General features: G+C 34.0%; 1 protein-coding gene across 1 annotated transcript; it reads right to left on the bottom strand.

Moving 5' to 3' along the window:
- Positions 1-2: 2 nt before the first annotated feature.
- LOC106082183 (xylulose kinase) lies at positions 3-11,318 on the bottom strand. The gene is made up of 6 exons (XM_013244549.2): positions 10,844-11,318; positions 5,258-5,379; positions 4,362-5,189; positions 4,073-4,294; positions 3,822-4,011; positions 3-510 (listed from the first exon to the last, which is right to left on the bottom strand). The coding sequence occupies exons 1-6, from the start codon at positions 10,916-10,918 to the stop codon at positions 223-225; spliced, it is 1,725 nt and encodes a 574-aa protein (XP_013100003.1). The 5' UTR covers positions 10,919-11,318; the 3' UTR covers positions 3-222.
- Between the last annotated feature and the right edge of the window lie 6,655 nt (positions 11,319-17,973).

Here is a 17,973-nt window from a genome sequence, read left to right as displayed (position 1 = left end):
TGTTTATAATGAAAACGAGTTTTATTTTGAGTAAAAAAAACGATTGCACTTGTTAAGGTTTGTTTTGTTAATAATTTACGCTAGATAGAAGCTTTCGCATAAAATCGCAAAGAAGATACATTGAAAATCGAGGAATGTTGTTTAGTGTTATTTTCAAAAAATAATTCTCTAAAGTCTTTTCAAAATAGTTCATATGTTTTGTTTTTAATTCAAACAAAAATATCATTTAATTTGTTGCAAAACATAAGCCATGGCCCGATAACGATCCAACATAGGTGTGTAAATGTCTTCACTGTCCTTCGAAGGTTCACACACTCGTTCCAAATGGTTTGGTACATATGGTAATATAAAGTCATGATAACTTAAAACGCTGGTATTGTTACTGCTGCTGCTGTTGTTGACTTCTTCAATTGATGCCTCAGTTTTATCTTCGTTTTTGGATAGTTCATCTAAATATTCGGCATATTTTGCACGATATGCAGCTCCTAATAATGCTGCCTCACTAGCTTTCTGTAAGTATAAAAAAATTTTATTTTTTTAGTTTCGATAACATTTTAATATTTTTTTCCAAATACCAAGCTAGACCAAATTTTCTATCAAAATTTAATTTCGGCAAAATATTATAAAAAATTTAACAAAGAAACCAAAAAATATCAACGAAATTTTTTATAAATATAAAACAAAATTTCTATAAAAATAAATCAAATTTTCTATAAATATTCTATCACAAAAAATAACGAAATTTTCTATAAAAATAAAATAAAAACAAAATAAAATTTTGCCGAAATTTTCTTAAAAAAATAAAAAAAAAATCGACTATCGTTTCATTTATTCAAACGAGTTCCAGGTCTGTTTTGAAATTTATTTATTTATTTAATAATATATTTATTTAATAATATATATAATAAAAAAATATGAAATAAATTTCAAAAACAGACCTCGAGCTCGTTTCAATAAATAAAACGGTAATCAACAAAAATGTCAAACAAAACGTAAGAATATGAAATTTTGGTGAAATTTTCTATAAAATTATTGGTTGCCCAAAAAGTAATTGCGGATTTTTCATATACTCGGCGTTGATAAATTTTTTCACAGCTTGTGACTCTGTAATTGCATTCTTTCTTCTGTCAGTTATCAGCTGTTACTTTTAGTTTGCTTTAGAAAAAAAAAATGTAAAAAAAGTATATTTGATTAAAGTTAATTCTAAGCTTTATTAAAAATGCATTAACTTTCTTTTAAAAAATCCGCAATTACTTTTTGGGCAACCCAATAATATTTCTATAAAAATGAAATTTGGTTAAAATTTTCTATAAAAATAAAATTTCATTAAAATTTTCTATAAAAATGAAATTTTGTTAAAATTTTGTATAAAATAATTTTTTGTCAAATTTTGTATAAAAATAATTTATTTTTTTGAAATTATCTCTACAAAGTAAATTTCCTATAAAAATAAAATGTAGGCAAAATTTTCTATAAATAATATTTCTAAGAAATTTCCGATAAAAATAAAATTACAATAAAATTTTCTATAAAAATAAAATGTTGACGGTATTTTTATAAAAATAAAAGTTTGCGAATTTTTTTAAAAATTTAATGTCAACAAAATTTTTTATATTTTTTTCTATTTTCTACAATGTTTCAACGAAATTTTCTAAAAAAATAGAATTTCAAACAAATTTTCTATAAAAAAATGGGCAACATTTTCTATAAAGGTAAAATTTCGACGATATTGTTTATAAAAAAATTTCGGCAAAATTTTTTAAAAATTAATTTTTGACAAAATTTTCTATGCTACAAATTTTCAACGAAATCGTAAGGTTGTTTTATCCTAATTTTCAAAAACGCCAGATCTCTGAGATAGGTGCGATTTAAGCGAAATTTTGTGTGCTCTCTTATATTAACCTAAAAACAAATTTAACCTATCCAAATTTCGGATGGGGTATCTGGGGGGCCGCCCACCCCCAAAACCTACAATATATACATATTTATAGATCAATCACGACAATATGGGACCCAAATGAAAGGTATTTATGATTAGAAAATGTATCTGATATCCAATTGTCGGACCAGGTGTTTAGGGACTACCCCAACCACCCAAAGCACCCCTAATTCGGGTATATTTACTGACCAATGACAATATGGGACTCAAATGAAGGGTATTTGCGAGTAGAATACCTATTTGATATCCAAATGTGGGAGCAAGTTTTTGGGGGTCACCCCTTCCCCAAAAATGACTTATTTACTGACCATGGGGTTCAAATAAAAGCTATTTGATATCCAAATGTGGGACCAAGTACTTGGGAGGCCGTCCCTTCCCAAAAACATCCACCAAAGAGGACAAATTTACGACCATAGCAATATGGGGCTCAAATGAAAGGTCTTTGGAAGTATAGCACGAATTTGGTATCAATATTCGGAAAAGTGTTTATGGGGACGTATTTGCTGGGGCTAAAATAAGAGGCATTTTAGAGTAGAAATGTATTTTCAGGGCCAAGTCAGTGAGTGGCCGCCCCATCCCCCAAAATACCCCCAAACCAGTCATGTTTGCCGAATATAGGAATATGGGGCTCAAATGAAAGGTGTTTGAGAGTAGACCACGAATCTGACATGAACATTCACGACCAACTGTCTAGGGGACGTCCTACTACCATAATAACCCCCAAATAGGACGTATTTGGGGGGGACAATTTGAGTCTTCAAGATAGTGGAGCTCGATATCGATAGATTTTGGGGCCCATACCCCAAACCGGACATATTTTCTGACTTTTACAATAAGGGGTTTAAATGAAAGGCATTGGGATAAGAAAACGAATTTGATATCTTATTCCGAGGACAATGCCAATATGGGGTTCAAATAAAATATATGCAGATACATGAGAATAAAGCACGATGCTGATTTATTTTCAGGGCTAAGTGTTTGTGTTTGTTTCAAAACAGCCCTAAATCAGGTATATTTAGGGGTGTTTGTTCTACATTGGGCTCTTTTGAAAGGTATTGGGGAGTAGAGCACGAAATTGATACCCACTTTCGGGACCAATTTTTTGGGGGCCTACCCCTTTCCCAAAATAGACCACAAACAGTAATTATTTACTGACTATCGCAAAATGGTGCTCAAAAGAAGGTATTTGGAAGTAGAATACGAATATCCGAATGTGGGTCCATGTATTTAGGGCACCGCTCTTTCCCCAAAAAGCCCCCAAAGCGTGAAAATTTGCCGACCATGCCAATATGTAGCTCAAATGAAAGATACTTAAGATTAGAAAACTAATTTGATAACCAATTTTTGGGCAAAGTGTTTGAGGGACGCCTCATCCTATAAACTCTACTTAAACCAATGGCAATATAGGGTTTACATAAATTGTATTTAAGACAAGATCACGATGCTGACATTTTTTTCGGGGCTAAGTGTCTAGGGGACCACCTTACACCCGAAAACACTCCTAAATCGGACATCATGAGAAAATTGGACGGAAATAAAGTCTTTTTAGAATGACATTAAACCCTCCGAGCGAATTCGTGGTCCATTTAAGATCATAGCATTGTATTTCACTAAATACTCTTTAATTGTCGAAAATAAATATTCAAAGGATAATTTTGTTCCATATAAAGTAAAAGAAGGCGCAGCGGAGCGGACCCGGTTCAACTACTTTTCTTTATAATACAATTTCGACAAAAAATACTTTTTACAAAATTTTCTTAAAAGTAAAATTTTAACGAAATTTCCTATAAAAATTTTCTCTAAAATTTAAATTTTGACAAAATTTTCTACAAAAACGTTCAAAGTCTAAGCAATTAAAATTACTTCGTTGTAAAACACCCACCTGAATATAAACAGGAGCATTGAACACATCCGAAATCACTTGTAAAATTGACTTGTTTACCGATGCTCCCCCAGTTGCAATGATTTTAGTCTCTTCGCCAAAATGGAAACCCATATCAGTGGCTACAGCTCTCCTATGCAAAAATTGACCCTCAATTAAGGCGCGTATTTCGGCTTCAGGTGAGGTAAACCTAGGCAAAAAAAAAAACTCATTATCATTGGATAGGGCCACAATATTCCCACAACACTTACTTGCTAACACCTTTGGCAGCATCGGGAGAAGCTGCTGTGTGTGTTTTATTCCAACGTAACACACCTTTGGCATTTGGTATAATTTCCATTGTATGGAAATGTAAAGCCATATTACCATAATTACCACGGGGCGTTGAATCCAACAAAGAGCTAAAAGTTTGCCAACTATTTTGAGCCTCTGTACGTTTAAAAGCATCTCGAACTAAGGAACCATTACGAAAACTGTAAGTAAAGATTCATTAAACAAATTACAGGAGAAGAATGCTAACATTCCTCTCAGAGCATTTACCATAGCAGACCCATATATTGATCTTCTTCGGTGGGATGGCACAAAACATGACCCTCCTCCAGCTGAGGAGGTTGTTCCAAATTCATCATTATAGTATCACTGGTGCCCAGGGACATAACCAGCCAATCTTTTTCCACCAACATGCCGGACAAAGCGGAGGGATTATCGCCGGTAAAAGCTGCCACCTTACATGTCTCAGGCATGCCAAAACGTTGAACGAAGAAATCGCAAACATTACCCAAAATTGAATTTGTTTTCACAGGTTCCCCTAGGCGCTCTTCCAGATCGGGTGCACATGCATTCAGACAGGCCTTGGACCAAGACTTTGAGGTAATGTCAAATAAATTCATGCCGGAAGCATCAGCATAGTCTATAGCAGCCACTTCACCCAAAAACATGGAAGCCAAAAAACTGCTAACCAAGGAAATGCGTTTAGAGTCCTCATAGGCATGGGTACGCTGTTGATAGACTTTGCGTATTTGGGGACCCGTAAATCGAGGATAACACTTACTGCCCGTCAGACTAACCATTTCTGTGAGACCGCCTATTGCAGTCTCCATTTCAAGGCACTGATTTTCCGCCGAACCATCCATCCATATGGGCGTGCGGGTTAAGACAAAGGCTGAATCGTCTATTTGTAAATGCAAAAATTTGTCGGGATCGAGATTCTTTAAGGTATCTATGCCATGGCGGGACCAATACAAAGAACCATGCTGTTGTGCCGAACCACCAATGGCAACCACAGTACTCAAATCGGCACCTTCCATAACCAAACGATCCATAACAATGTCAATGGCCTTAACCCACATGACAGGCTGGACAAAGTATCTGTAAGTTAGATATCGAGAAGATAGATAAATGAGCTCTAATTGTACTGTGGGCTTTCAAAGTCTTACTCATTTTTACGAGCACCCGCATTGGCACCACCAGTCGTTCGAAATTCTGGAAGATCACTATCAAACTTGACTTCGGCAGTAACTAGGATCTCAAGTTTGTTATTTAGTTGGACGGCTTTAAGCTGAAATTTTTAAAATTTCATTAATGTCATTAAAATACTTCTTTAAGAGAGGAGAGATGGGTAGAGAAATGAAATATGATGCCATCATGCTGTTGTGCTTGTCAAAAGGTGTGACCTTATGTAAGTTTGCAACAAATCAACCAACTCCTTGCCCATGTCCTTTACTAATTTGGGTCATTTTCATATCTAAGCAAATCCAGTTGAGACAGGCGGCACACCTTTTTCTCATCATGATTTCAAATTAGAAATTCTTCCCTTGTTGCCTTGCCCATTCTCCGTATGGGGCTGTGTGTTTGTTTGTGTAAAATTAGTTCATTTTTATGGTAAGGCTTAATAAACACAAAATTGCTCATTTATTTTTTTTTAATTATTATTAGCAGTTATTTATAAACTAAACAAGGCACAATGGTTGCATTTGACAAAGTAATTATATCTCGTAAAAACAACAATAGTTCGACATGTCTCAGATTAAGGGTGATGTTATTGAAATGCTCTTATCAGGGAATCACAGCGTATTATGATGAAATAAATGATTGTATATTTGTCCTATTTATTAAAGCGTCGAATTAGAAAAAGAGGCGTAACAATAAAGCAATACAATGTTTACAATGCAATTTTAAATTGTTCCCGATATGATCTTGAAATTTCATGTGAACTTTAAAAATATTCAAAATTTTATTGAATTGCCCGTACAAACCTATGTGCATACATTTTTGCTAACCCCTTTATTAAATAAACTAAAGTTTTATTGGGTTCTAAGTCCCAAGATAATTATAACAGTCAGGAAGAATCCCTTGAAGAATTTAACCCTTGCTTTTGTGATAACCGCTACCTTCTAACATGATAAGGCGCCTAATTTTACATTAATTTGTATACATACCCTAACGATAGTGGCCCAAAATGCTAAAGCGAAAATATGTTCAACAACTTTCAAACTATCGCCCGAGCACTTTATAGAGAAATGTGTATTTGCATAAGCTAGGAAAAGGGTAGCTTGAGAAGGAACGTCGAAAGGTTAAAAAATGGACTGGACAGGTGTAGAGCGCTACATCTGTCGTAACTCGATAGGAAGGTTTTGGGGTCTTAGTCCAGAATACACCCAGGATTCTCACTTATGGATGTTTGGTGGGCGATACTCGTTTTCTGTTATGGGGGATGGCGATACGGCTTGGCGGCATGCTATACGCGTTGCAACCAGGGTTGCGGAGTCGGCTGTCTCGACTCCGATCAAAATAATAAAAAATATTTCAACAAAAAAAAACTAAATTATACCCACCACCATAGGATGGAGGTATACTAATCTAGTCATTCCGTTTCTAATATCTCGAAATATTGATTTGCGACCCCATAAAGTATTGGGTTGCCCAAAAAGTAATTGCCGATTTTTCATATAGTCGGCGTTGACAAATTTTTTTCACAGCTTGTGACTCTGTAATTGCATTCTTTCTTCTGTCAGTTATCAGCTGTTACTTTTAGCTTGCTTTAGAAAAAAAGTGGAAAAAAGTATATTTGATTAAAGTTCATTCTAAGTTTTATTAAAATTGCATTTACTTTCTTTTAAAAAATCCGCAATTACTTTTTGGGCAACCCAATATATATATTCTGGATTATATCCAAATTCTGAGTCGATCTATCCATGGCCGTCCGTCCGTCTGTCTAAACCATAATGGCGGTCGAAAGCGTAAAGCTAGCCACTTGACATTTTACACAGATACTTCTAACTGATATAGGTCGTTGGGGATTGCAAATGGGCCATATCGGTTCAGATTTGGATATAGCCCCTATATAAACCTATCCCCCGATTTGACTTCTGGAGCCCCTAGAAACCACAATTTTTATCCGTTTTGTCTGAAATTTGCAACAAAGACTTGAGTTATGACTTTCAACATCCATGGCAAGTATGATGCGAAACGGTCTATAAACAGATGTAGCCCCCATATATACCGATCCCCGGATTTGACTTCTTAAGCCCTTATAAGCTTTAATTTCCACCTGATTTGGCTGAAATTTGGAACAAAGGCTTGAGTTATGACTTTCAACATCCATGCCAAGTATGATTCGAATCGGTTTGTAAACAGATATATCCCCCATATAAACCGATCTCCCGATTTGACTTCTTGAGCCCCTAGAAGCCTCAATTTTCACCTGATTTGGCTAAAATTTATCCCGAACCCTATCAGACTTAAAACGAATCGGTAAGTGTGGTGATATAGGCCCCCTTAAGGGCCGATATCCCGATATGACTTCTTAAGATCAAAATAATTCAAATACAAACTCAATAAGGGAACATTTTTAGCGGAATCCATAGTGGTCGGTACCCAAGATTCGACTCAGCCGAACTTAACATGATTTTATTTGTTTTAGTATAAAAGAATAAAGTGTTTTTATGGTAGACTGTTTTCAATGCTGCTATTGTTAACTTCAAGCTCGAGGTTTTTTGTTTTTTATTTAAATTATTTATCGATACTTTGTCTATAAAAATCGTGTTTTGTTTTTCATTTGGATATATCATATCTTAAAATTGCATTCCATTGAAATATTGATAAATAAATTAAATAAAAAAACAGATATAAAAGGAGCTATTACACGGCATGTAGATGTCTTATGACATGTCACTTTTTGTATTAAAATGTAATTGAGAATGTTTGTCAAAATTTTCAATTTGAACCTAAAATTTTGAGCAAAATCTGTGTTTTATGCGTAATAATTGTTAAAGTTGTGAAAAAGCTGATTAAATCGTAGATTTGTGAAAACAATTTAATTTAGGGTAGCTTTCATTCGACTGACAACAAAAACAGCTGATATCTTTATGTTGTCTAATCGAAAAAAAAGTTACATGTGCTATTTTGAAAAACGATTTTCATATATTAGTTTCATTTGTATCACACGACATGTACAACTCAATATGTGCTAAATTTGACATGTCATAAGACAACTACCTGCCGTGTATTAGAGCCTTTAGGAGTAGATTATGAAAACGCATTTTCATTTTTCATTTTTATCCTAAATTTAGGATGAAGAGGAGGAGGATGAGTATGATTTGAAAGAGTTCACATTAAATATACTCCTGAGGGGAATAAAATGTGATTGCCAAATCCACGTGGCAATCTCTGGGTAGCGCCAACGACAACAACAGATAGCACGTCTCACCCAAGGGACCATTTTTGGTCCACAGGGGTGTCTAGAGGCCACCAGAAAAGGACTTCAGATTCGTGTTCCTAGGCTCAAAACTATGAGGGTGCTCTAAAGTGGGTTCTATAAAGTGAATTTTTCCCAAATCTCGTCATTTCGTTTGTAACACCACGAAATATATAACTTCGACCCTACAAAATTCTCAACGTCTGAATATTCCAAGTCAATCGAGTCATATTCGTATGTGCGTTCAAAAGGTAGTAGAAATCACGATACCGTCCAATCTCATGGCAGCCGGTTGTACGTACCAGAATGACCCGATGGATTCCCTCATCGACTGGGCTGCCACCTCAGTGTACAACACACTGCCACAACAACAACAACGATACCGTCTGAACGAATGAAATTTTGCATAGAATCTTCTTATTGATGTGGGTCGTTTGCTGTCCCATATTGGCCATATAGGGTTAGTTTGCTTTTAATTTAAAAAAAAATCGTACTATACGTACTTGTCTAAGATGATTAATGGACCAATTTTTTCTTGAACTAGGCTTTCAAGCTGTTCAAAAACTGAGCTAATTCAAAAAGTGTGTCCAAGGTTTTCTCTAAAGGCAAAATTTCTATGAAATTTTCTCTAAAGACAAAATTTCTATGAAATTTTCTCTAAAGACAAAATTTCTATGAAATTTTCTCTAAAGACAAAATTTCTATGAAATTTTCTCTAAAGACAAAATTTCTATGAAATTTTCTCTAAAGACAAAATTTCTATGAAATTTTCTCTAAAGACAAAATTTCTATGAAATTTTCTCTAAAGACAAAATTTCTATGAAATTTTCTCTAAAGACAAAATTTCTATGAAATTTTCTCTAAAGACAAAATTTCTATGAAATTTTCTCTAAAGACAAAATTTCTATGAAATTTTCTCTAAAGACAAAATTTCTATGAAATTTTCTCTAAAGACAAAATTTCTATGAAATTTTCTCTAAAGACAAAATTTCTATGAAATTTTCTCTAAAGACAAAATTTCTATGAAATTTTCTCTAAAGACAAAATTTCTATGAAATTTTCTCTAAAGACAAAATTTCTATGAAATTTTCTCTAAAGACAAAATTTCTATGAAATTTTCTCTAAAGACAAAATTTCTATGAAATTTTCTCTAAAGACAAAATTTCTATGAATTTTTCTCAAAAGACAAAATTTGTATGAAATTTTCTCTAAAGACAAAATTTCTACGAAAAGGCAATTTCATTTGAGCTGCGTACCTGCAAGCAAAATTTAGTTAACGGTAACAAAAATTTCGTTTAGGATATATCTCATAGAGTCTCAATGAGATGCAGGGCGGCACCGGCTCCTGCACAAATACTGAGTGCCTATGATGTTAGCTATGACAAGGCGAGTTATTGGAGCATTTAAATAACCACCCTGTTCCCGCGGCGATAAAACCTTTTGACCGCAACGAGCTTGCTCACCCACAGAAGCTTGACGCCACCTCCACATGAAAAGTTGGCTACAATAACAACGAAAATTTCGCCTTAAAGAAAAAGTTTTAAATATTTTTTTTCTTAATTTTTGTTTTGTTGAACCATCCGACTTCCGAGAATATTGCTCGACTCCGACTCCATTGCCCTGGTCTGGATTTCATCTAGGCACATAGTCTCTCAGTCATTATGGAATGCTGCAGAGGCCTGAATTGGCTAGCTGGACCATACTCTCAAATTCGAGAGTTTCTCCCAGGTCCCTACATTTTATTTCTTTTCTGCTGCCCTGCACATTACTGAGGTGTATCATTATCTTTGTTTCTTTGTCTAGTCTAATAGCATAATTAATGTAAGACAAAGTCTTACCATTTTTTTTATAAAAATTCCATCGCAATTCCATGTCTACTACTTAAAGACTTCCTACGATGAAGAAATTTAACTACAATGGAATCAATCCGAAGGCCATTAAATAGCAGAGCATAAATTGTAACGTTACTGTAATTCAAAAATCTCATACAGTCATCAAAACACCCCCATACAGGAATGTGGGAAGATTAATCAATTATTCTTTCTAGTACATTGTATAGTGAAATTCCCATAACTAAGATGGGTAAGAATGCCTTCCGTTGCCATTAATTATGCCTGCATATAAAAGAATGTAGCTGCGGTGACGACTATCTTCAATGGCAAAGCTCACCCCAAAAGAGGAACCAATTTGCATTAAAAGTTTCGTGTCAAACAACTATAGAACGATAATGTTATACCAATGTATGTATGTACATATGTATGTATATGCGTTTGAGGAAGATGATGCCATTCAATGCTCTTTTATGCGTAAATAAAAAAAAACATACCTTTTGGGTGCTTAGATCAAAGCCCAAGTAAGTTGCCTTATCTCTTTCATCTTCAGCAGCTTTTTCGTGTTTCATGTTCTTGGCAAACAATAGATAACTTCAATATTTGTGGGGGATAAATTGATTACCGCAAATAAATAAAATACATGTATGTATACAAATAGACAACACTTGAAATTGCGATGAGTAAAGAGTCCACGTTTAACCAGCGAAATACCGATAAAGTCTCCCTCCGTCCGTCCGTCTCACTCAAACGAAACCAGTTATTTGGGAATAATTATGTGGTGCGGTCCAGGAATAAAGGGTTAATTTTTAAATCAAATTTATTTTTTTGGATTATTTTAAACACCCCTCATTTCTCGCGGCTATATTGACCGTGTAATAAATACTAAAACCGTTGATTTGTTTGTTTGCTAATATTTTGCGTTGGCACCGCAACACTCGAGCAGAAGTATCAGCTAGCAGCGGCTAGCTATTAACTAAAGTTAATAAGCCCATGTCATCAGCTGATAAGAGTTGCCTTTGCATGTAAGTGACATTATTGTGGGATGCCAGACTTAAAATTGTGATTGGGACTAAAGGAAATTATCGATTCGATAACTGTTTATTTTTCGACATTTCATTGTGCTAATTGCTGTGTTTTATTATAGTACATTACATTGCATTACAACATGTAATGAGATGGCATTTGAAAAAAATCGATTAGGGATAATTTTGATGGCACCACTATCACATATCCTATAAAAAGTACACATTAATTTAATACATGAATATATTCACGTAAGGGCTCATTGATGCAAAATTATAGTTTAAATGTCCAATTTTAGAAAAATCGATAATAAAAATTGGGTCCATTTTGCTCAACGACACCTTTTGACCACTACTTGTAACTATTTGAAACTGAGAAGAGTCTCAGTGAGAGGCCGAGCGGCACCGGCTCTTGCACAAATACTGAGTGCCTACGATATGACGTGGCGGATTATTGGCGCCTTTAAATAACCAATGGCCCCCCCTGTTTCCATGGCGGTCCTTTGGATCGGAACGTGCTTGCTCACCTTAATCGTTTCTTGTTATCTGTTATTTCATTTTATCGATAACTTATCAAAGGACTTGTTTAACATCTTTAAAAGGCTTATATCCAGTTCTAAACAAGTAAAACCTCGTTTACACTGCTCTTTAAATCCGGATATCTGTTTTCCCTTTATAAAATCAGCTGACGAGAGCCTTAAATCCGGGGTTTTATGATTACATTTGCACATTATCTTAATCCCCACAGGCTTATGTTCTTGTGTACGTTTATATAATTAGAAACATACGAGTTAGTGCATGACATTATTGCCAGATATTGTACCGTAAACAGCTGACTACAATTTTCTCGCGAAATGCACTATCGTCAACGAGAATTGGTTGTGTGTGTGTGCATTATAGTTAAGAACCATACATACAAACGACGAAAAATTCCGCTAATTAGTAACATATTCAAAATCACTGTTGTTGCACTAATCACTGATTTTGACAGATAGTGCACTTAATATTTTACGGTTGGGCAACTGCTATTACCTGTAAATTAATATATATTGAGTTAGTGACTCTTAAACGCTGTAAAGTAAGTCGGCTATAGGCATTAAATTAAACGATGCATTCTATTTTTATCGATGACGAACATTAGAATCGATACCTGACACTAGTAAGTAGTAACTTAAAAAAGGCGCATTTATTTATTAATGGTACATTTTTAACTGTCACCAAAATTTTTGATTTAATGATTTTTGTAGTTTTTTGTTTTAACAACTTTTGGTTACAAATTTTTAAATTTCCACAATGGTTTATTTAGCGCCTTTTAATAAGCTAGTTGTTTTTGCCAAATAAATTTTTCATACGCCACTAAATAAGTACGTACTACACATTTGAAAAACAAAGGGTGATTCATATTCTATTTTTAATATATAAACAATTTTTTATAGCACTTTTATATAAATAATAACTTAACATATATAAATATTTCCCAAGAAAATGCTAATTGTACACACATACACAAATTTGTATTTTGTTATTGCAAGTGTTATATGCGTTGTTTTATTTTCTTTCTTTATTGTTCTTTGTACAAAAAATTATTATGTGGCAACACTTGGCGCCCTGTTCGGTCGTGGTTCGTTTTTAGCGAAGTCCAAGCATATGTGATGAATGTGGTTGGGTGACAAGTCATGACAATTTCAATTTCTTCACATAAAATAAACAAATTTTATAGATGGAAAACTCATTTTTCGGATTTGATACCTCTATGCCGGTAAGTGACAGTGCCTCAATCTGAGGAGGGTATTTTTTCAACCGCTCCTCCAAGTAAACGTGTTGAATATAAGTGCGTAAAAGTTGTGTTGTTTTTGGGATCAAAGCAGTGAAAAAAAATTGTATGTTTTGTTAGTACTTGCGGACGCTTAAAGTGTCCACGGCACCAACTTCAAGGTGGTGTTCATATGAATTTCGTATTTGCATTGTCGGCTTTGCTTTTCCACACCACAATATCAAAAGATAACCAGTGGTATAGAAAATAAAGAATTCCAAAAAGCATAATATTCGACATTCGGAAAATATGGGGACTGCGTCAATTAGTTTTGGCCTATTGTGAAACAATACCCAATGTCAATTACTTTCCAAAAGTGCTGGAGCTATACGTACCTCATGTACGTTTAGATATTTAAATAACTCTAGAAGGGATGAGTTCTGTTCAAAAAAAGGGTAGGATCCCCCTGAAATTTCTTTATAAGATATATGAAGGCAAAGACACCGCCATTGTATGCGTTTTCCTATGCAAACAACTTCCTATCATTTTGCAAATGTATTTTATTGTTTTGTATTTCTTTTTTTTTATTTTCAGTTGGACGATGATGGCGGAGGAAGAATTGCTGAACCTTCTGAGGAAGAGTATGATGCGCTAAACGATGAGACATTTGGATCCCCGGATTTGACTTCTTGAGCCCTTAGAAGCCTCAATTTTCATCCGATTTGGCTCAAATTCGGGACAAAGATATGTGTTATGACTTCCAACAACAGTGCCAAGTATAATCCGTATCGGCCTATAAACAGATATAGCCCCCATATATACCGATCCCCGGATTTGATTACTCAAGCCCTTAGAAGCCTCAATTTTCACTTGATTTGGTTTAATTTAAAACATCAGTGCCAAGTTTTATCCGAATCGGTTAGTATGGTGATATAGGCCCCCTTAAGGGCCGATATCCCGATATGACTTCTTAAGATCAAAATAATTCAAATACAAACTCAATTAATAGGGGAACATTTTTAGCGGAATCCATGGTGGTCGGTATCCAAGGTTCGACCCGGCCGAACTTAGCATGGTTTTATTTGTTTTAGTATAAAATAATAAAATGTTTTTTTACGCTAGACTTTTGTTTTCAATTCTGCTATTGTTAAATTCAAGCTCGAGGTTTTTTATTTAAATTATTTATCGATACTTTGTCTATAAAAATCGTGTTTTGTTTTTCACTTTTCTCTAAAGACAAAATTTCTATGAAATTTTCTCTAAAGACAAAATTTCTATGAAATTTTCTCTAAAGACAAAATTTCTATGAAATTTTCTCTAAAGACAAAATTTCTATGAAATTTTCTCTAAAGACAAAATTTCTATGAAATTTTCTCTAAAGACAAAATTTCTATGAAATTTTCTCTAAAGACAAAATTTCTATGAAATTTTCTCTAAAGACAAAATTTCTATGAAATTTTCTCTAAAGACAAAATTTCTATGAAATTTTCTCTAAAGACAAAATTTCTATGAAATTTTCTCTAAAGACAAAATTTCTATGAAATTTTCTCTAAAGACAAAATTTCTATGAAATTTTCTCTAAAGACAAAATTTCTATGAAATTTTCTCTAAAGACAAAATTTCTATGAAATTTTCTCTAAAGACAAAATTTCTATGAAATTTTCTCTAAAGACAAAATTTCTATGAAATTTTCTCTAAAGACAAAATTTCTATGAAATTTTCTCTAAAGACAAAATTTCTATGAAATTTTCTCTAAAGACAAAATTTCTATGAAATTTTCTCTAAAGACAAAATTTCTATGAAATTTTCTCTAAAGACAAAATTTCTATGAAATTTTCTCTAAAGACAAAATTTCTATGAAATTTTCTCTAAAGACAAAATTTCTATGAAATTTTCTCTAAAGACAAAATTTCTATGAAATTTTCTCTTAAGACAAAATTTCTATGAAATTTTCTCTAAAGACAAAATTTCTATGAAATTTTCTCTAAAGACAAAATTTCTATGAAATTTTCTCTAAAGACAAAATTTCTATGAAATTTTCTCTAAAGACAAAATTTCTATGAAATTTTCTCTAAAGACAAAATTTCTATGAAATTTTCTCTAAAGACAAAATTTCTATGAAATTTTCTCTAAAGACAAAATTTCTATAAAATTTTCTCTAAAGACAACATTTCTATGAAATTTTCTCTAAAGACAAAATTTCTATGAAATTTTCTCTAAAGACAAAATTTCTATGAAATTTTCTCTAAAGACAAAATTTCTATGAAATTTTCTCTAAAGACAAAATTTCTACGCAAAGGCAATTTCATTTGAGCTGCGTACCTGCAAGCAAAATTTAGTTTACGGTAACAAAAATTTCGTTTAGGATATATCTCATAGAGTCTCAATGAGATGCAGGGCGGCACCGGCTCCTGCACAAATACTGAGTGCCTATGATGTTAGCTATGACAAGGCGAGTTATTGGAGCATTTAAATAACCACCCTGTTCCCGCGGCGATAAAACCTTTTGACCGCAACGAGCTTGCTCACCCACAGAAGCTTGACGCCACCTCCACATGAAAAGTTGGCTACAATAACAACGAAAATTTCGCCTTAAAGAAAAAGTTTTAAATATTTTTTTTCTTAATTTTTGTTTTGTTGAACCATCCGACTTCCGAGAATATTGCTCGACTCCGACTCCATTGCCCTGGTCTGGATTTCATCCAGGCACATAGTCTCTCAGTCATTATGGAATGCTGCAGAGGCCTGAATTGGGTAGCTGGACCATACTCTCAAATTCGAGAGTTTCTCCCAGGTCCCTACATTTTATTTCTTTTCTGCTGCCCTGCACATTACTGAGGTGTATCATTATCTTTGTTTCTTTGTCTAATCTAATAGCATAATTAATGTAAGAGAAAGTCTTACCATTTTTTTTTTTATAAAAATTCCATCGCAATTCCATGTCTACTACTTAAAGACTTCCTACGATGAAGAAATTTAACTACAATGGAATCAATCCGAAGGCCATTAAATAGCAGAGCATAAATTGTAACGTTACTGTAATTCAAAAATCTCATACAGTCATCAAAACACCCCCATACAGGAATGTGGGAAGATTAATCAATTATTCTTTCTAGTACATTGTATAGTGAAATTCCCATAACTAAGATGGGTAAGAATGCCTTCCGTTGTCATTAATTATGCCTGCATATAAAAGAATGTAGCTGCGGTGACGACTTTCTTCAATGGCAAAGCTCACCCCAAAAGAGGAACCAATTTGCATTAAAAGTTTCGTGTCAAACAACTATAGAACGATAAAGTTATACCAATGTATGTATGTACATATGTATGTATATGCGTTTGAGGAAGATGATGCCATTCAATGCTCTTTTATGCGTAAATAAAAAAACATACCTTTTGGGTGCTTAGATCAAAGCCCAAGTAAGTTGCCTTATCTCTTTCATCTTCAGCAGCTTTTTCGTGTTTCATGTTCTTGGCAAACAATAGATAACTTCAATATTTGTGGGGGATAAATTGATTACCGCAAATAAATAAAATACATGTATGTATACAAATAGACAACACTTGAAATTGCGATGAGTAAAGAGTCCACGTTTAACCAGCGAAATACCGATAAAGTCTCCCTCCGTCCGTCCGTCTCACTCAAACGAAACCAGTTATTTGGGAATAATTATGTGGTGCGGTCCAGGAATAAAGGCTTAATTTTTAAATCAAATTTATTTTATTGGATTATTTTAAACACCCCTCATTTCTCGCGGCTATATTGACCGTGTAATAAATACTAAAACCGTTGATTTGTTTGTTTGCTAATATCTTGCGTTGGCACCGCAACACTCGAGCAGAAGTATCAGCTAGCAGCAGCTAGCTATTAACTAAAGTTAATAAGCCCATGTCATCAGCTGATAAGAGTTGCCATTGCATGTAAGTAACATTATTGTGGGATGCCAGACTTAAAATTGTGATTGGGACTAAAGGAAATTATCGATTCGATAACTGTTTATTTATCGACATTTCATTGTGCTAATTGCTGTGTTTTATTATAGTACATTACATTGCATTACAATATGTAATGAGATGGCATTTGAAAAAAATCGATTAGGGATAATTTTGATGGCACCACTATCACATATCCTATAAAAAGTACACATTAATTTAATACATGAATATATTCACGTAAGGGCTCATTGATGCAAAATTATAGTTTAAATGTCCAATTTTAGAAAAATCGATAATAAAAATTGGGTCCATTTTGCTCAACGACACCTTTTGACCACTACTTGTAACTATTTGAAACTGAGAAGAGTCTCAGTGAGAGGCCGAGCGGCACCGGCTCTTGCACAAATACTGAGTGCCTACGATATGACGTGGCGGATTATTGGCGCCTTTAAATAACCAATGGCCCCTCCTGTTTCCGTGGCGGTCCTTTGGATCGGAACGTGCTTGCTCACCTTAATCGTTTCTTGTTATCTGTTATTTCATTTTATCGATAACTTATCAAAGGACTTGTTTAACATCTTTAAAAGGCTTATATCCAGTTCTAAACAAGTAAAACCTTGTTTACACTGCTCTTTAAATCCGGATATCTGTTTTCCCTTTATAAAATCAGCTGACGAGAGCCTTAAATCCGGGGTTTTATGATTACATTTGCACATTATCTTAATCCCCACAGGCTTATGTTCTTGTGTACGTTTATATAATTAGAAACATACAAGTTAGTGCATGACATTATTGCCAGATATTGTACCGTAAACAGCTGAGTACAATTTTCTCGCGAAATGCACTATCGTCAACGAGAATTGGTTGTGTGTGTGTGTGCATTATAGTTAAGAACCATACATACAAACGACGA

This window comes from Stomoxys calcitrans, chromosome 2, assembly GCF_963082655.1.
Source record: "Stomoxys calcitrans chromosome 2, idStoCalc2.1, whole genome shotgun sequence".
Lineage (NCBI taxonomy): Eukaryota > Metazoa > Arthropoda > Insecta > Diptera > Muscidae > Stomoxys > Stomoxys calcitrans.
Note: the sequence above shows the minus strand (reverse complement) of the source record. Positions and strands in the feature narration are given on the sequence as shown.